A 19572-nucleotide genomic window follows, 5' to 3' on the forward strand; every position below is an offset into this window, starting at 1 on the left:
TGCCGTTTCCTTCTTATACAAACATGGGAATGATCACCAGACAAGTCAGATGTGCAGCGTGAGAATTTATTTTTATATAAAATACATAAATAAAGCATCTGAAGGTGGCATCAGGAGCATGTGCACATATTCATACACACACGCGTGTGTAGGACTCAACATACTCGCAGGCAAACAGTTCACCCCACAAAATATAGTATAAACAGACAAGAAGAAAGTTGCAGCCATGTGGGAATACAGAGAGAATTCATGTCTTGCTTGGGACCAACACCTGCACACTACACAGGTCACGTGATCACAAGAAGCATCGCAGCAGTGTTTGCAGCCCAATGTGACGCTGGGGCTACTGAACATCAGTGAACCGAAATAATCAACTACTGATCTGAGAGCAGCGGAAGCAGAAGTCACGACACTTGTTAAAAGATATGAACTGATATGGTGCATGAGATCTCCCATTTAAAGTGTGCGATAAAAATAAAGTTAAGCTTCAAAACCAGCAGAAAAAATAAAGCAACACATTAACATCAAAGTCTGATTGAAGCGAAGATTTGAAACGTTGTGCATTTACTCTTTCAAAAATTATTTCACCACAAGTTTTGGAAGCAAACTCTTCAGCTCAAGAAAAGCAAAGAAATTAAACATTTTGACAAGTTTCCCAGATATTTCTGATTGCACATTTAAAACATTGAACATCCGTCTCTCAATCTTTAACTTGGACACTGACCTCGAGATTTCTTTGGGTAAATTAACTTAACAGTGTTTTATGTTGACGTGTCTGAAGCATCGTTAAATAAGACACTGAGCTTATAGAACAAAGCTTCAGGTCAGTGGTCAAGTGAAAGGTGAGAGAACAGATGGAGCGTGGGAACAGAGCAGATCCCGTTTCAGTTAAAGGGGGGGGGAGTAAACACAGACATACCGTGTATATTCCACACGACGAGAAAAAAATATATATATTTAACATTCCTCCGAAAAACAAATATAGTGCTGTTTTCTGTTGAGTTCCTCAAAGGTGTGGGGAAAAAAACAAAAACTGTAAAATAAACTTGTATCTTCTCTAAACTGCTTCAAGTGAGATGCACACGACGGCACGAAGCCCAGAGGAGCGACCTTTAACCTCCTCCCCTGAAAACTATCGACCGCGCAGAGCAAGCCACGTGAAAGCAGCGACACAGATCGATATGTCGGGGGATTCACTTCCCTTTGGGTTTTTATAAAGCCTTTATACACCTTTGATCTGTTTTATCGCGGAACATATTTTCTCTTTTTCGTTCAACAGCAGCATTGAGACGTGCTGCCAAGAAAAGCTTGTAGAAAAACTGATATTTGTCCCAAAGACAAGAAACGGAGAACGCAGCCTAAAAAAAACAGCAGAATCCTCACTGAAATAAATCTTTGTCTGACAGTAACATGTTGGCCTAAAGTCCATCATCATCATCATCATCATCATCATCATCATCATCCTGATAGAAAATACATGGCAGCGAATCAATCGAGTGTTGGACTAAGCGAGGGGGGTTTTGAAAGCGCCCCAGGCGTGGAAGCAGCGTATGAAGCAGTGAGGCTCGTTTCCCTTTCGCACCAGTCGCAGCTTCCTCGGCTGCTCGGTGTCCTTCGAGCGCATGTGCTGGATGTAAACCTGGAGAAGAGGAGGAGGAGGAGGAGGAGATGATCAGTAAGATGTGGGTGGAGAAGTAAAGAAACTAAACGTGAGAAGACGAGCTGCAGGTTCTCACTCACCTGACACGCTTTGAGACTGAGTTTGATCTCCACCTGGCTGGTCTGACTACCGACCCACATGTACACCTGAGACACAACAAGGAAAATGAAGTGATGAAATCCAACTGATCCCGTTGCCATTAGAGAGAGAGACACAGCAAATCACAGCATCACTTATCGTTACCTCATTGCCGTTGTCCAGCAACATGATGTCATCGTCAGCCAAGTCGTCCTGGCAGAAGTCTGAGCATTTCTCCGACACAGAGAAATAACCCTTCTCATTGGAACACCTGAGGCAGGGAGGTGGGGGGGGGGTAAAGAAGAATGGAAGACAAAAGGAAAGAGTTGAAGGAGGGAAGTTATAACATGTATCACATGTTCCTTTATAATGATTAAAGAGTTAAAAACAGGTTATGGTCACTCACCTGAAGAGCCGAGCATATTTCATATAATCTGCATCTTCGTCGTATTGTTTCTGAGAACCAATCCCCACCCAGAAGAAGTTCTCCGGCTCCTCCCCCTCATTAATCACCTAGAAGACAAACGGGCTGATCAGTTTAAAATAGACTTTTAAACGCACACACCTAGATTTTTCTAATACTTCAGGTTGTATTCTCACATACAGCTCCTCCTTAACTAAATGTTACACTGCTCCTCTGGCACACACACACACTAACGTACCTGTTTGCTGTACGTGTCGTCGAACATGCTGTTCATGATGTCCTCAGCCAGTTTGGCCTCGTCGGGGTCGGCAGCTCGGCCCACCCACGTGTAGACGATGCCCTGATTGTCTGTGCTCTCAAATGGAACCTGCACAGAATACCTCATGTTTCATGTTTGCTTGGAGGAGGAGGAGGAGGAGGAGGAGGAGACAGAAATCTACAACTTTACAGAAAGATTCACAGAAAAAACCCAAACCTTGAGTATGAAGCAGAACTCGGCGTTGAGATTGCATGAGTCAGTTCCAATCTGGATGGTCCTGAGGGGGGGGGAGGTGCGGTAGAAACAAAATCATTTTAATGAGAAAGACACGACAGGGTTTCTGGAGGACAGCGGTGTTATGACTCGTGGATGAAAACGATAACAAGCATCATATTAACCTGGTGCAGAGCGCACTGCCATTGGTGCGTATGTGGTAGAGCGAGGGCTGGGCCGAGTCGGTCTTCTGTTTCCTCTTCCCTTTGTGGATGATGAACTTCCTCTTGAAGTGGGACAGGAACTTCAGGTTCTCCTGCTGCTGCGTCATTCGCACCACCTACCAAGCAAAACAGGCTGCAGTCACTAAACTGTGATGAAGGTGAAGAAGATGATAAAAGCACTGATCTTTCTCCACACCTTCAGTTTTCCTGGGAAAAGACTCTCAAACTTCTTCTGCAGGGAGAAGGTGAAGGTGAGCCAGCCCATGTTGGAGGCCTGTCTGCCCTGCCAGAAGTAAACCACACACTGGAAGTCCTCCTCCGCCTGTTTGTCCTCCTCATCATCATCTCCTCCTCCTCCTCCTCCTCCTCTTCTTCCACCACCACCACCACTAACACCACTAACAGCACCTTCGCCGTCCTTCTTGTCTTTCTCATCATCCTCATACTCCACAGGGACCCAGTATCTGAGAAAGCACGGGGACATTAGAGCTCAATTTAACAGTCAGTGGTTTGTAACTTTCTGTATTATGACCTTTCCACAGAACATTAACACTAGAGATGTTCCAGATGAAATGACACAGCCAAAAATGCTGGGTTGGGGATCGGCAAGTACACAATGTACCAATGATCACTTCCATACAGAGTTAGCAGCATAAAGCTGTTTTAAATGGTGACATCTAATTAACACCTCAATCATCAGCGCACACATTTCTCTCTCCTACACACATACAGACACACACACACCTGCAGAGGAAGACGTAGCAATCCTGTGTGAAGAAATGCCCAAACTCTTCTTCTGGCAGCCGAGCAAACTTCTTTCCCTCCAGCACGAATCCTTCCATCCCATCCAGGTCCTCGTTCCACTCCTCCATCAGCGGCTCAGCCTGGAGACAGAACACAAACAAAGTGTGTTACCAAACAGGGATTGTGAAGGAGGAGATTAACTGTGTGTGTGTCTGTGTGTGAGTTGTTGTTACCTCAGTGAGGGGCATGGCTGGCTGCCTGGGCAGGAAGAGAGCGGTGAGGTCAGCTTTCATCTGGTCTTTCTTCTCTGCGTCCTTCTTCACCTGGAAGAGAAAACACACACAAATAGACATGAGCACCAACACATGGGACACATTTCAGTCCTATCATCTGACAAATCAACATTGTGGGAAAAACACACACTGACCTTGCCCTGCAGGTTGTCCTGGTCCTTCTGTTGTACAGTCTCAGCTGCTCTGGTGTAGTCCACCTTCAACACATCGTCCCAGTTCTTAAACTTGGACTTGTACACCTGGCAAAGAGGACGAAGACGAGAAGTGAAGAAAAGAAAGAGACAGGAAGTAGTATTTTACATTTCATTGCAAGGGTGTAAAAGATTTAAAGACAAACATTACACTAAGGAATGTTGTAAGTGGAAAATTGGTATATCCTCACAAGAAAGACAGAGAAAGCAGCAGCAGCAGCATTTGTTACCTGACACTCGTTGCCCTCCAGGTTGCGGGTGACACACACGTGTTTTGGCCGGTGCAGCATGGAGCAGATCTCCTGACCCAGTTTCAAGGCGGCTGCTCGGACGAGACGGGGAGACTTCCTCCCGATCCAGATGAACACGTCCGACCAGCAGTCCAGGATGTACACGCCCTTTGTGTCCAGCAGGGACTGCACCTGAAGAGAGTGATGGGGAAAAAAGAGGAAGGTGTGAAAAAGGGAGGAAGGGAGGAAGGTTTTCGTGCCTTTAAGCGATCATGCAGCTGCTGCCACGTACCAGCCTCATCTCCGGCAGAGTGTCCAGTTTGATCTTGTGGTCTTTGTGCTCCACTGACAGCTTGTAGTTCACCTGAGGCAGCTCCAGGTAGCCCAGACCCAAACCCACCTACAGGTTGAACAAAACAAAACATACGTGAATTGTGATGTTTATACACATCGTGCCTTTTGAAAACATGCGACTCTAAGCCGGTGATCAAGCAGAAAGCTTAACAGTAAACCTCCTACACAACCCTGACCAATGTGCATCACACCCACACCACAAGGTTATTATAAAGATGTACCTTGTATAGTTTAGGTTTGACGGGAGAGAAGTCATCTGGAACGTGTTTCTTGATCTCCTCCGGTTGTCCTCCCAGAACCTCCCAGAAACTTGGAGGCTCCTGGTTCTGCATGAGGGTTGTAATCTCTGCCTTCCCCTTGCGCTCATTCTTATTGATCTTTTCTGCAAATAACCTGGAAGAGGACAATGAGATCACTGCATTTATCGGTTGTGCATTTGAGTCCCAAACGTGGAAACTGACGTGAGATATGTCGACCAAGTGGCAGAGAAGTTTGTGTCGGCACTTGATTTGTGTCTCACCTGGCCTTTGTGGTGCTGCTGAGAGTGGCGTTGGCTCCTCTCCAGACAAAGATATCCATCCCTGTCTCCAACAGGAAGACGTAGCTGCCAAAAGAAGAGAGAAACAATGTTAAAGAAACACAATGTTATGGACATAATTACACCCCCCCCCCGAGTGAGACAGTGTACATATCAAATAGCCGTCGGACAAAAAGAGCAACGAATCAACAAGCAGACATAAGACGGATAACAAAGGTATTAGGAAAGGAGGGCGTGTGTCTGTGTGTGTGTGTGTGTGTGTGTGTGTGTGTGTGTGTGTGTGTGTGTTGGAGGGTGAGGTGAGGTGAATATGCAAGTGTGGTTCATATGAAAATCGTATGTAAAGCAGGAAGAGTGTGTGAGACGTACCGAGGGTCGAGGGAAACGGCCTTCACAAGCACAGACTCCAGTCTGATGTTTTTCTTTCCGTAAACTCTGTACAACCTGAGAAACACACAAGTTATATATTATGAAATATTGTTAGGTCAAAAAGAAACATTCACACCAAAGGACGATCAATTAATTACACACAAATGTGCAGGAAACAGCCAAATGAATTCAGAGAACACATGTATCTGATTTGTGAACAGCTTTTCAAAACAAAAGCTGCAAGAATGTCTGACTGAATTCACAGAGTAAGATCTGCTTTGTAGAAAACGTTGCTTCCAGTCTACCTGACAGAGTAGTGAGAGTCCTCCACAGTGTAGAATCCACTGGATGTTCCTCCCTCGATGTAGGATATCTCGTTGTTAAACACCTGCATCAGACAAACAGTCATTTACAGGAGTTTTAAAAAACTTTGTCTCTGTATCACAGCCAATAGAATAAATGTGTTTTTGTATTACGCACAGTGAGTTGCCCTTATGCAAATCTACTGTAAGTCTGACGGGGTTGGTATAACAAGTTTATTCAATATTTTGTTTTCTCTGTATAGGTATATTTGCACATTATTTGTATACATACTGCACTGAACTCCTCGCTCTCATCTCCCATCTCTTCCCTGATCGTCCTGCACTCTGCTCCAAGGAAGTTTCTGAGGTTGACAGCGTGGATGGCAGAGCCAGCCTTCTTGTCCAGTGTGGCTTCCTGACCGATCCAGTAGTAGATCTCCCAGTTCAGAGCTCCGTTATCATCCAGGAAGGTCTACATCGCAAAGAGAAGCATGTGAGATAGAGGAGCGGGATTCACAGAGGAAATATGCTGCAGGAAAACTTAAAGATGTTCCAGCTAGATTCCTTTCCAGCCACAAATATCTACAGTAAATATTTGACATGTTACCTTGAGGACAATGTAGCAGTCCGCCTCATAGAACTTTCCATGGAAAGTTTCATCCACCAGGATGGGAACAAAATTCTCTATCTGCCACACTCCTACACCTGGAATCTGAAGGGAAGGGGAGCGTGAATGATACTATTCAATCTTCAAAACAACATTTATAAGCAGACACGTTGTCAAAAAACAAACAATACCTGCCCCACGTCCTCAATAAAGAACTCAGAGTAGTCGAGCTGAGGCTTCTCCAGACTCTTGTCCCATCGTCGGAGCTTTAAATCTCCGTATTTCAACTCTCCGTTCTCCTGCAAATGAGCAGATTATTTGGTAAATTCATTGTAAATCAAACCTGTTTGAGTTAATTACTCTTCCTTAACTCATTTGTCAACTGCTCCTGAGGTAATTGGACACATTAATAAACCAATCAAACTCCCAGAACAGTAATTAAACCAAATAATGCTTTCAAAATAATGTATTCATAGTAGTGGCAGTGAATTGTATTAATAATAACAGGATTCACACGCTCTCTATGGATCCTTTCTCACACTGTTCGTTTCATATATATACGTTTTCCTTACCTCTAAGTTCTTCTTATCGTGTGCGATGTCACTCATGCCCTTCAGCACCTGCTTCGCCTGATCGTCCTGAGAAGAGTCCTTCCTCCTCCTGAGCCTCATCTTCCTCGCCAGGTGATCTCTGGGGCTGGCTCCTGGACGCATGTACAAACAGATACAGATTGAGCCTCTAGAAAATACACAAACACATTGATATGGTCCAAAAGTCAAGCTCCACACACAGCAACACACACACACACACACACACACACCTCCTCCAGCAGCAGCCACAGTAGCAGGCGAGGCCCCGGCAAGTCGCAGCTGGTTCTGTAGGGAGAAGTCAATGTTGTAGCACTCTGCTGCTCTGTCCACTGGTTTAGGAGGCATCACCAGGTTGGGATTTTCACGCACGTCTAGAACCTACAGAAAGGAAATGACAACAGGGTTTAGATGGTTTAAAGACCTTATAGATTATAGAAATTATAGAAAACTAGTTTTATTTTTAATGTCTACTGGATGCATTGTTATATATATATATATATATATATATATATATATATATATATATATATATATATATATATATATATATATATATATATAGATATAAAACTTAAAACGTATCCTCTATCACTTCATTTGGCTTCATAAAACCTTATCTTCATATTTTATTTATTTCTGTCTAACACAATTAGATGGAACATGTCTTCAGTTTTTAATCATTGATCTTACACATACATGCAAAGACTGAGTCCTGTATCACGTGAGTAGTTGATTAGTATTTTACCTCCAGGTCAGTCAAGAAGTGGATGGCCTCAGGCAGCGTCACCAGGCGATTTTTATTCAGCACCAGCTTCTTCAACTTGCCACACCTACAAAACAGCATGTTAAGAGAATCTACCTTTTCCAACACAATTGACTGTATCACACCCACATTCCTTATAATGATCCATTATTTTTTGGGAAGTAGTGATTAAGAAATCCTGAACTAGAGAAAATTCAGTTCCTGCGTCAATCTCATTTTCTTATGGGATAAACACTTGAATTCACTTTGGTCTCTTTTCTACAAAATAACATTGTCTTTTATCATTTGACAATTTAGAAAGTATCAGTCTGGCATCTCAGCCTGAGTCTCACCTGCAGAGACCCTCGGGGATGAGCTCCAGGTTGTTGTTTGCAGCCATAAACTCCACGAGGCTGGAGAGTTTGCCCACACCGGGTGGAACCCCGTCAAAGTCCAGTTTGTTGGAGTTTACATACAGCTTCTTCAGTTTGGACAGTTTACAGATGGCGGACTAGGTGGAGACACACAAACTTTAAATGTTAGACATCTTACAGAGGTGTTTTTAAAAATAACCGGCTGATTACTTACAAAACACCCATGATTAAATACATTATAAAAATAAAACAATAAAATGCAACACTTGGATACAATACAAAGCCACAGAGACACATGCAAACTAATTTAACTTTCAGTATAAGAAATTATTGAAATTTAGTTTGTTTGTGGTTGCAACAACCCCAAATACATAACTCCCTGAACACTTGGACAGATACGGTGGTTTAATGGTTATTGTTCTTACCGGCAGTGAGGTGAGCTGGTTGCGGCTCAGATTAAGCGTTTCCAGCTGAGTCCACTGGTCAATGCACAGGGAGAGTTCAGAGATCTGATTACTGCTCAGGTTGAGTCTCTTCAGACTGCCCAGCGTATACAGGCACTCCGGCACCCGACTCAGGTCGTTACATGACAGATCAACATCTGGCAGAGATATGAGGGAGACGAGGAAGTGCACTTTGTTAAAATATTAAAAAACAGCGGGTGAATTTCCCTCCAAGGGTATGAGGAAATGTACAGTGATCGAATTCTAAAAAAATGTAAGCGCAAATAAAGAAAGAATGTAGGTATGAATGTGTCTGTGTGAGTATGTCAGTGATAGTGTGTGTGTGGTGTGTGTGTATTACCTGCTAATTGTGTCAGTCCCTCCAGGCTGGTGGGCATGTTGCTCTGGGTCCTTTGCGTGTTCCTCAGGTGGAGGGTCTGTAATGCCACCATGACCGGCAGCTGGCTGCTCGGACCCACACACAGACACACAAAGACAAGAGCAGCAGAAGAAACAAACAAAAGAAATGCATTTAAAACTTTTAGACTTAACATGGGACCTGATTTAGATGGCAAAGAATAATAGTGTGTTTTACCGCAGCTGGGCATGCATCAGTGGGTTGTTGTTTAGTACGAGAGTCTGCAGATGCACCAGGCGTCTCATCTGGGGCGGCAGACTGTCCAGCTTGTTGTCGCTCAGATCCAGGTACAGCAGGTCTGTCAGGTTGATGAACAGCTGGTTGGGGATGGAGTCGATACCGTTGTGGCTCAGATTCAGCACCAGCATGTTCCTGCTGTTCTCCAAGTCCCTGGGGATCTCCGTCAGCTGATTGAAACTCAGGTCCTACAGGAGAAGAGAGACAGTTAAAGCTTGGGTCCAGAATTATGTCTGGGACAAGGCTGTTTCATAACCAATTAAAAAGCAGGGAGAGGATGACATATGTGAAGTTAAAGTGGAAAAAATTAGTAAAAAGTGTGGGTAGAAAAGATTTTGAGATTATTATACCAGCACAGAGAGATCATCGAGCTGAAAGATGTCATCTGGGACTCCAGAGTTTTTCAGGTTGTTGGCTCTGGCTACCACCGCCTGCACACATAATGAAACACATAATAATTATAGTATTATAGCTGAATTATATACATATATGGTACAATTAGGAAGTTACCCACTAAAACAATGTGAACTTGTCAAAGCATTACATTGAAATCATTGACTATGATATAACAAAATGATTCTACATGTACTTTATATGCATTTTGTTGTGCGTGTATCCGTTACCCGTAGATTTGGTAAACTGGACAGTTCTCCATGTAAGGTGGTCAGGCTGTTGTGACTCACTGAAAGATGTTCCTGAAGAAAGAAAAAGGGGGTTTTCTTTACATATACACAACCAAGATATAATAATCTAAAACAACATAAAAATATCACATTAAGTGCCACTTGCTTTAATGCTCAGTTGTCTTTAAGCAGAATGAATTAACTACAAACAGGATTTTTTTTAAAGCCTAAGACCTCCCTCTTCATCTTTCCTGTTTAAAATGTCATTTAACATTTTGGCATTGGTTGTTGTTGTATTGTACATTTCTTGTTTTATTCCCTCAAAAAACAACAACGATTTAATCAAGTTCAAGCAGCAGTTTATCAAAACACAGCCCAAGAACAACAACTGTGAGCAGTGACAACACACTAATCTCGTTTATCTCTGTAAGAGATCAAGCATACTAGCGTAGATCATCTTTTTACAGTGGCCGGCTGAGCACTGCTTTGGAGAGTTAGATTAGATAATCCTATCAGATATACTGAGGATTAAAGCAGGGCTCTGTCCGCTCCTGGTCAGGTGAGGTTCAACAGGAGAAACACATCAACCTGCTCCTGTAATCTCCTCTGTTACCCACACTTACAGTATAAAGTTAAACATTGTTAAGTTTTGACCGAGAGACTGAGCACACCGATGACAACCAAGCGCTAATATCTGGAAAATGGTTCAGGTAATCTAGGTTGCTACCATAAAAGTTGTACTCATATTATTACCAATACAAAAACACCAGAATGTCTCACCAGCTTCTGCAGAGAGGCCAGCTCCTCTGGGAGGTAACACAGTCCTGTCCTGTTCAGCTTCAGCCATCGCAGGCTGCTCATACACTTCACGTGCTCTGGGAAGTATCCGCCCTGGAAAGACAGACAATTAGGAGACATAAGTGACTTCTGAAAACAATAAAGCTTCAACTGCCTGCATTAACTAATGCTTTGTTTTCTTTAAGTGTAGCTGTGTGACCGAGCGATTGTGATGATGCCTGTAAAACACATTAGTGACATTAATTTACCAGAATCATTTGGACCTGAAATATCGACGAAGGTTGTGGTGTTTAGTTATTTTTTGAGAATGACAAACACACTTCTGAGTTGTGTGTTATACCTTCTCATTGGGATTACACAATGCATTAATTCATTCTTCATTAATTTTTATTTAAAAAAAAGTATTGTTTACAAACAGTGAATGATTTAACTTAATGGTTTGATCTTCATATTTGAAAAGGAGTAAGAAGTACAAACTCATTACTAAGAAACGTACTAATTAATGAATCATTAACTAATAAAAGTCATTAAGTTATAATTATCTTATACTTAACCAGCTTCCTATGTTGTTTACATGCGTGCTATATTGTATATAATGTACACAAATACATATACTCAAACACCTACATACTCCATATCAAATATAGACGAATTTGCATTGTTATTTATAGCAAAAAAAGAGGAAGATAAACTAATGCATATGCAGAATCTTGTAAATTATGAACCTTTGTTATGTAACTATTGAATTGAATTGTGATAGTTATTGTTCTGTGGCCCAGCCCCAGTCTGCGAACTAGAATAGAATCTGACATCAGCCCTGTTGGAGTCAATGTTATTAAGAGGTTGTGGGTGTGACAGTACAAATGTGGACGTCGGTCAGTTACAAATCAGCCACATGAGTTCATGGCCTGTTGTCTGTGTCTCTCAGGATGTGACACATGAGAAAATGTCTGTTCTGGTCGTGTTGATATGAGGCAGAGGAAATGATGTCATCCCAGACTCAGCCATTCACTGAGTAACAAGACGGACTCGACGAACCAGTGACTTCACTTTATTCATACACCTGTAATGAAGTCAGAGCTCAGTTGACTGACAGATAGTTGTCAGTTCACGTCAGATGTGCTCAGCTGTCACTGCTGCTCCTCACCGCTGAGCTCAGACTGGGTCAGAGTTCACGTGTGTGTCTGCAGCCACTCAACAAACCAGCAACCACACAAACCAGCAGCCACACAAACCAGTGCTGCTCTTGGCCGCAGTGTAATCTAAGGTAAACACTGATAGAGCCCCAGTTAGCCGATGCTAAGCAGCTAGCAAACGTGACGTTGGAGACAAACTGGAAGTTACGCCAAACTACGGATTCTAATTCAAAAAGCTAACAACGACTTTTCTTTCTTTTTTTTTAACGTAAACTACTCCGTGTATAAACAGACGTACACACAGGACACTATCCGGACTCTGCTTAGTCCATGTGAAACATCTGACAACTGGCTAACGCCCAATGCTAACAGCCGCGAAGCTAACGTTTCAGCGAGCTACGCCTACAGCCTTCTAACTTTAGCTTTAGCCGCGTAGCTAAGCTAAAGTTAGCCTCTCGCCGGGAGAGACTGCGGGTTCGAATCCTTACTTTGAAGTCGTTTCCACTGAGGTCCACCCCCCTGATGAAGGGAAGAACTCCGGTGGCAGCCATTACCGCTGGAAGTCAGCTGCTCAGCCCGCGACTGTCTATTTTGGTGCCGAGCCCACGATAAGCTACAGGCAGGACGGGCGTCTTCGTCGTGTGTGGGGGGGTTGACGTAGGCTCGAGGTGGCTTCAGCGCCACCTGGTGCTCCGGAGGGGGAAACCAGCGAGTTTGGAACCACGTGTGTGGGAAGTTTTGTTTACTTTGACATTTCAAAACTAAAAACTCGTTTTAGTTAAAAAAGCTTTTTCGGAATCACTTAAATTTGTCCAACATGAGATGAACCGGACTCTTTGTTTATTCAATCATCTTTTGTTTGATTATGTGTGTGTTTTATTTTTTTATTTTAAGGTGTTTAATGTATTTTTTAACCCGTGACAGAATTATTTGATCAAGCCTTATTTGTTTGTATTTGTATATACCTTAATAAAATATAATAATATATATATCATTTTATTTTCTCATATTATATCATTTCATTTTATTTTGATAATATAATATCTTATCATATAATATCATACTATATTATACTATATTTACTATATTATTTCACATATTTTTCCTGTTTTTACACTGTATATATTAGTTTAATTACATTCATATTTTTCTACATATGATATATTCCTTGCACTTAAGTACTGTTGAATATTTTGAGTCTTGCTGCTGTAATATTGCAAATGTCCCACTTGTGGGACTAATACATGATTATATTATAATATATTATATTATAATATATTATATTATAATATATTATATATGTATCTATATATAATTAACAAAAAAATTCATGTTGACGCTATAACAGTAGGGGGCAGCAGTGCGCCAAACTGTATCTGTTCTGCCGGAAAACCGAGGAAGAAGAATACGTCATGACATCATCATTTTCAGCCCCGCCCAGTCAGCTGTTCGGGACGGACCTAGCCGAGGCAGCTAACAGGAAAACCCATTAAAATACAGATACTTGTACACGATGGATAAGAATCCTACGCGGTACAATGTGCAGCTGTACATCTACGACCTGTCTCGAGGGATGGCCCGCAGCCTCAGCCCCATCATGCTGGGTGAGTCCACAGAGAACAGCCCGGTGAAGTGTGGCCTCAGGCACAAACAAGTGATGATGACAGATACCGGCTGCAGTGAGCACTCCTCTCTGCTGTCAACTTGTCAGGACCACACAGTCATTTTAAACACCTTAGTTTTTAATGTAAAACATGGTTGGATTTGTTGACAAATGTCTTGTGTAGAGGATCATCTGCTTCTTCTCACTGCTGTCCCCTCTTCTCTCACACAGGAAAACAACTGGATGGGATATGGTATGAACCTCTCCTCTGTTCTTCACTTATGAAACACTGTCATTTACTGTGTAGCGCAGTCAGATGTGGACCAGTGACCCATTTAGGATTTAACATTCTCCCTTGGGTGAAATCAGCTGCTTGTTGGTGTCAGTGTTTCTGTCCCAGTTTGTTGGTTTTTTGTTTTTTGCTAAAAATAAATTGTGTGAAGGTTTCTAAACCACAAATTCACAAGACAAATTAGTCATAGGAGATACAACAAAATGTAAATTACAACCCTTTGTCACAAACATGTCGTTAGACATGAATTAAAGGGTTCAGTGAGTAGGATTTAGTGAAATCTAGTGGTGAAGTAGCATGTTGCAGCTGAACACCCCTCACCTCACCCTCCCCTGAAAGAGAACCTGTGGTAGCTTCAGTTATCGTAAAAACTCAAAAGCTGTTTAGTTTGTCCAGTTTGGGCTACTGTAAAAAAAACATGGCGGCCTCCGTAGAGAGGACCCGCTCCCGATGTAAATATAAAGTATTTAAATATAAAGGGCTCATTCTAGGGTAAAGAAAACAATAATTCATACAATTTAGATGAAACACACTCGTGAAAACATCACTAGGATTATTCTTTATTCAATTTCTGCCAATAGAATCCCTTTCACCTAAATCTTACACACTGGACCTTTAAGCATGAACAACGTCCCAATAGTCCTTCAGGACATATGTATTTTAATATTAAATAAATGCCGCTGCCAATGTTGAGTAATGTTTTTCTTCCAGGCACACGGCTATAGTGACGTACGGTGATGAGTTCTTCTTCGGCGGGGAGGGGATCTCCAGCTGTTCACCGGTAAGTCGGGCTGACTCCTGGTGAAACTTCTCTACTGGCAAAGGGACAGGAGCCGTCTTTGAAACCTGTGTATACTCACTAAGTGTTAGTGTAAGAGAAGTATATAAGGCTCAGATCAATCAAACACCAATGATCAGGTTACGCTCTTCAACAGCTGTCACATATTGTGTCAATATGTGTGTGTGTGTTATATGTTTGTCAGGGTGGGACCATGCTGGGACCTCCAGACACAGTAGTGGAGCTGGGTGAGACCGAAGTGTCCGAGGAGATCTTCATGGAATACCTCTCCTCCCTGGGAGAGAGCACATACAGGTGAAATAACTCTTCTTCATCTCCTCCTCACCTCATTGGGATTATATGCTCTGATCTGACTAATTAACCGTCTTCCATTCCCTCCTGGTTCAGAGGGGACAGGTATCGTCTGTTTGAGCACAACTGCAACACCTTCACCAACGAGGTGGCTCAGTTCCTGACGGGCAGGACCATCCCCTCCTACATCACCGACCTTCCGTCCGAAGTCCTCTCCACGTGAGTGTAGACCTCGGCCCCTCAGCTGACTCACTCTAACGCAGCCCCCCCCTCCCCCCGACCATCGGACACCACATGATCATGTCTGTTCGCTGATAAGATCTGAGCAAGACAGAGGCTCAGATGTTCAGTAATCACACTTAAAACTATCAGCCAACCACATCATCTGTTTCAAAATGCTGTCTTGCGTCATTTTGTTTCTGGTGTGGCAGCAAAACATCACCTGTATGAATATGTTTGTAGAATCTTATCGACTCTTTCCTTCCTTCTGTCTTTAGACCATTCGGCCAAATACTGCGGCCCATCCTGGATTCGATCCACATCGCACCACCAGGGGGCAACGTCATCAACGGAGGCAGAAACGTCTAACCCGAGAGTTACAGTGTCCGAGGTCACTTCCATTGTAGTCAGTCACTAATACGTCTCAAGCTCGTCTTTCTTTCTGTCTTTCTGTCTTTCTTTCTGTCTTCTCAGTTTTGGAAGCTATAATTGATAGACAAAACCTCAATTCTTAAAATTATAATACTTCTTCCTTAAAATCCAGTGGGTCGGTGAATTTGACTCCCTGCCCACTTGATGAAATTTGATGGTGCCTTGGTCAGTTGAAATGTGATGTGTTAATGATCAATTGAAAAGTTTTCATTTCACCAGACCAGCAGAGTCTATTGTATCGAGATTTGATAAAACAAGGAAGATTTGATGAGTTGCCTCCTCAAAGAGTTTTTAGAAGTAAATGGCAACAAAGTGTATTTCATCATAGATTTAATACATTAAAATACCTCTTAGCACATTGGTGCATTAATATATAGTATAATATATAATAAATTGTATTTTTGTTGATATAGCAACATGTTATTTATTTAATGAAGTTGTTTCGATAAGTTGTTCCGCACATATCAGGTTTCACACATGGTTCCTCCAGCGAGAATCATCTCCTGCTGACTACAATGGAAAGAATCAGATTGTACACTTTAGCATAGGTATGTTTAATATATTCAAATCGATGGAATGCGGGTTAATATATAGATAGAAAATAGAGTTTTAATCTTTAAATGTCATGATCAGATTTTAATTTTGCACTTTTATGTTTTGTTTTACTTTTTTGTTATTTGGTCGCCTGCATTTCTCGTCAGAGATCATTTTGTACCTTTTTTAATATTTGTCTCTGTTTCTCCTGAGTTCAGCTCCGTTCCGGTCGCCTACTTACCGAACCTTCCATTATCATTCCACTTGTCACAGAGTTTGTGAAATGACAAACAGCGTGTGACCGATGCCTCATGAGCTGAGAGGTTTTAAGCTTATATAAGAGATTAGATAACGTGTTTATCTCTATAGCAGGACTGGGATCGGGTCACCATAGATTCACTTATGTCTGTGCATACAAAAGGAAACCCTGTTGATGAAGGTGAGGGCTGTAGAAATAATTTTTGTTCAGTTTTGGAAAATGAAATGAGTTTTCTCGGCTAGACACAAACTAGAGTTTAAGTTATTTTGTTTAAAATCTACTAAAAGTGAACTACCGCGCAGTTACATCACATAAGTTGTGCCTCTTGGCCTGTGCCACCACCTCCAGAGGTAGATGCTGATCACTGATACTGTTTTTTTCTTTCATTTTTCTTATTTTAAATACCAATGTTCCAGTTGCCATGTGGATAATTCTAAACAATTGCACATCCACAGATATTTGTAACGAAGCGGTGACCATATGTCGACTGAAGTTCTGCACTGATGACGTATTAACAGCCGATGCTTGAGTCCTTTAACAGCCACCAGAGTGTGTTTGATTCAAAATACATCTCTGTGCCTTCATTTCCCCGTCGCTTGGTTGCAGTCACGCCGTTGTGGGCTGACGTGGTTATAGTTTAGCACAGATGATACATTGTGAAGTTTTTAATTTACTGCATGAAGTAAACCGACCCTAAATATCTTTTAAAAAAACTCAAATTAGGCGAAGTTAAACCGCTGCATTCACGTGCTTATAGTTGATCTGATTTACATGAAACACACTGAACCTCATGAGCCAACAGACAGAGTGAAGGATGGAAGGATGGAAGAAGCACAGAAAAAGAAAAACCGCAGAGTGATTAAACCAGCATTAACTTAACTCACCGTGTTCTCCTGCAATAAACAAACCTCACACACACACATGACCTTCCCAGCAGCCGCTGCTAAAAGCTCAACCTCACGTCTTTTAAGTATTTGGATACTTTGAGAGAAATGAAACTGAATCGTGCTTCGAGAGGCCAGAAAGCTCAGGTGAATCCGGGTTCTGTTGTTTTTTGCCTTCAGCTAACCAACTAACTGACAAGCTAACCGGACCACTGAAATGTATTACTGCACAAGTCGCCCCTCCCTCGATGTGACGTGTCGTTGCTGGGCTGTGACCTGCAATGTGAAATTCAAAACAGATATATTCATGGATATTATTCCCTATTTGAATAATCTAACTATGGTGGATATGTTAAATGCATATTGTTTGTATGGTTTGTGTAATTGTTTTTTTTGTTTTTTTGTAATCTGACCTATACATAAAGCCAGTGACTGCAAATGTTGTGACTCTCTTGTGTGTTTCTTATCATTTTACACGGACTTCACACTTTCAAAATACTGCAAATGTGTGAGAAATTATGTGAAAATCTTAGACTTTGGTGATTTAAGTGTGAAAAGGGATTAATGTACATAAGGCAAACTCTCATAATGGGAATATTGCAGTTGAAATGATCATGTCACCTGTTCAAACTCCTGCACTCACTCACTGCAGTTCTTCCATCATCCACAAGGGGACTGTGTTGCTCTGTCTCTCCAGCTCCAGATGCATCCTCACAACAACAGATAGATTTTATTTAAGAAGTTGTGATTTCAAAACCTAGAGTGAACCGTCTAGAGCGTTGAGTCAAATCCAATCAAATATACCTTATTGTCCCCATGGGGAAATTTATCTTGTGTTGCAGCAGCTGCAGAATCAATATCAATGCATCACTTTCTATAGATTTCTATCAAGAACCAATAACAGAGACACTACACAGTGAATAATTTACACTCCACTGCAAAGTGTTAATAAAGTTAGGAGCAAAATAACATCCATTGTGTTATTTACATTTTACACTAAGAGCTTTTAAGTGTTAATCAGAATTCACTTTGACTTATTTACTCTTCATGAGCACTAAACCAATTTAACACTGTCTGAAGTTTAAAGATGTTTCTCCCAACAGAGGATTGATTTTTAACCAGTTCCTGCTGCTGTTAAACATAATTTACACATTATTTACAAACAAATTTACTCTTCAATTGAATTACAATTTAGTCATTTACAAGTATTTACTTCTCCCTTTCAAAATAAAACTTTAAATGTTTGCAGGGGAAAAAAACACCATTATATCCACACCCAGCAATAAATGATGGTGCAACAAGATTTACCTGTGACGGTGTTCAGAGGGAAGTGAACACTCAGCAAAACCAGATCCTCTTGGAGAAAAGTAGAAGGTCATTCATGCACTTCATCTAGTTTAATACTGACACACAACCAACCTAATAAGTGATGAAGGTGAACGTAAGACATTAAGTAAAGATATTATGTCCATGGCACAATTTGGGGTTAGAGTCAACTTCTACTGTGGATAAGTATATTCTACATTTAGTTCACAACAATGATTGGAGTTCATGGTTTTTGCTCAGTTTGGACATTCATCACAAAAACACACCCTGTCATGTCTGAACTCATGTGAATCCTGATCTCACTGTGCAGACAGATGTGAAGCAGACAGATGTGAAGCAGAACCTGGTCCGTGGCCTTTGGATCAGCGCCCCCCCCACTCCGAAGAGAGAGCTGATGATGAACTCACTCAGACCCACTCTGTCCTCGCCACCCGTGGGTGAGCAGCTGAATCAACTCGGTTTGTAGCACGATCGTGAGCGTGCATGTGTCGTTTGACAAACTTTGACCTTCTGTCAAACTTCAAGGTCACCGTCAGCCCGTGCCAGAGTCGTTAGCACGGCAGTACCTCTGTGACAAAAGCCAGTGAGCAACACTGAGCCTCTTGCTGTGGTGACGTATCCTCCCATGACACATAGGGGTGACTTGGCTTCTCCTCCTACAGGCTCTGTTTTAGCTGTGGTGCAAAGTTCCTCTTACTATGAATACTGATATTATAAAAATCTGAAGAAGTTATGAATAAATTAAACCTGATACATTCACTGTTTAGCCAACATAATTATAGGATTACATAACTAAAGTCCGGCTGTCAAAGCACATGAAAGTGTCGCTGTTACAATCTGTTAACGACAGATGTTACGATAGTTGCAACATGATATTCTTCAAAACATTGACTTCACAATTTCATAATTTTAAGTGTTTACTCCAGATGTGTTGGCAAACATGTGGCTGTTTACACATCCAGCATAAACAGGGAAACATTAGCATTCACTGTATGTGGATGTGTATATATTAGTACTATGTTATGCAATAAACACACACACACCCACACACACCCACGCACACACACACACAACTACCCTCCGTAC

General features: G+C 41.9%; 2 protein-coding genes across 2 annotated transcripts; one reads left to right on the plus strand and one right to left on the minus strand.

Moving 5' to 3' along the window:
* Positions 1-52: 52 nt before the first annotated feature.
* On the minus strand, positions 53-12521 carry flii (FLII actin remodeling protein). Its single transcript, XM_034593385.1, has 31 exons — positions 12336-12521; positions 10694-10804; positions 9914-9985; positions 9641-9721; positions 9231-9478; positions 8997-9100; positions 8618-8793; positions 8172-8329; positions 7822-7906; positions 7307-7454; positions 7059-7189; positions 6678-6785; positions 6487-6591; positions 6172-6351; positions 5883-5965; positions 5578-5652; positions 5191-5274; positions 4892-5063; positions 4609-4716; positions 4317-4508; positions 4030-4134; positions 3836-3925; positions 3603-3742; positions 3055-3322; positions 2820-2974; positions 2638-2698; positions 2401-2529; positions 2145-2251; positions 1904-2009; positions 1741-1806; positions 53-1639 (listed from the first exon to the last, which is right to left on the minus strand). Exons 1-31 carry the CDS (start codon positions 12396-12398, stop codon positions 1505-1507), a joined length of 3846 nt encoding a protein of 1281 aa, XP_034449276.1. The 5' UTR covers positions 12399-12521; the 3' UTR covers positions 53-1504.
* A 738-nt stretch (positions 12522-13259) lies between these two features.
* desi1a (desumoylating isopeptidase 1a) lies at positions 13260-17599 on the plus strand. Its single transcript, XM_034593394.1, has 6 exons — positions 13260-13451; positions 13682-13703; positions 14454-14523; positions 14726-14835; positions 14929-15051; positions 15330-17599. Exons 1-6 carry the CDS (start codon positions 13361-13363, stop codon positions 15418-15420), a joined length of 507 nt encoding a protein of 168 aa, XP_034449285.1. The 5' UTR covers positions 13260-13360; the 3' UTR covers positions 15421-17599.
* The last annotated feature ends 1973 nt before the right edge of the window (positions 17600-19572 follow it).

The sequence above is a fragment of the Hippoglossus hippoglossus genome, chromosome 8 (assembly GCF_009819705.1).
Source record: "Hippoglossus hippoglossus isolate fHipHip1 chromosome 8, fHipHip1.pri, whole genome shotgun sequence".
Classification (NCBI taxonomy): Eukaryota; Metazoa; Chordata; class Actinopteri; order Pleuronectiformes; family Pleuronectidae; genus Hippoglossus; species Hippoglossus hippoglossus.

Excerpts from the sequence above, each read along its gene's own strand:
- flii (XM_034593385.1), bottom strand. The coding sequence starts at position 12,398 with ATGGCTGCCACCGGAGTTCTTCCCTTCATCAGGGGGGTGGACCTCAGT. Across the intron at positions 6,352-6,486 it reads ACTGCTACATTGTCCTCAAG|ACCTTCCTGGATGATAACGG; the intron begins GTAACATGTCAA and ends TTTGCGATGTAG. Across the intron at positions 5,966-6,171 it reads AGAGCGAGGAGTTCAGTGCA|GTGTTTAACAACGAGATATC; the intron begins GTATGTATACAA and ends TGTCTGATGCAG.
- desi1a (XM_034593394.1), top strand. The coding sequence starts at position 13,361 with ATGGATAAGAATCCTACGCGGTACAATGTGCAGCTGTACATCTACGAC. Across the intron at positions 14,836-14,928 it reads CTGGGAGAGAGCACATACAG|AGGGGACAGGTATCGTCTGT; the intron begins GTGAAATAACTC and ends CTCCTGGTTCAG. Across the intron at positions 15,052-15,329 it reads CCGTCCGAAGTCCTCTCCAC|ACCATTCGGCCAAATACTGC; the intron begins GTGAGTGTAGAC and ends TTCTGTCTTTAG.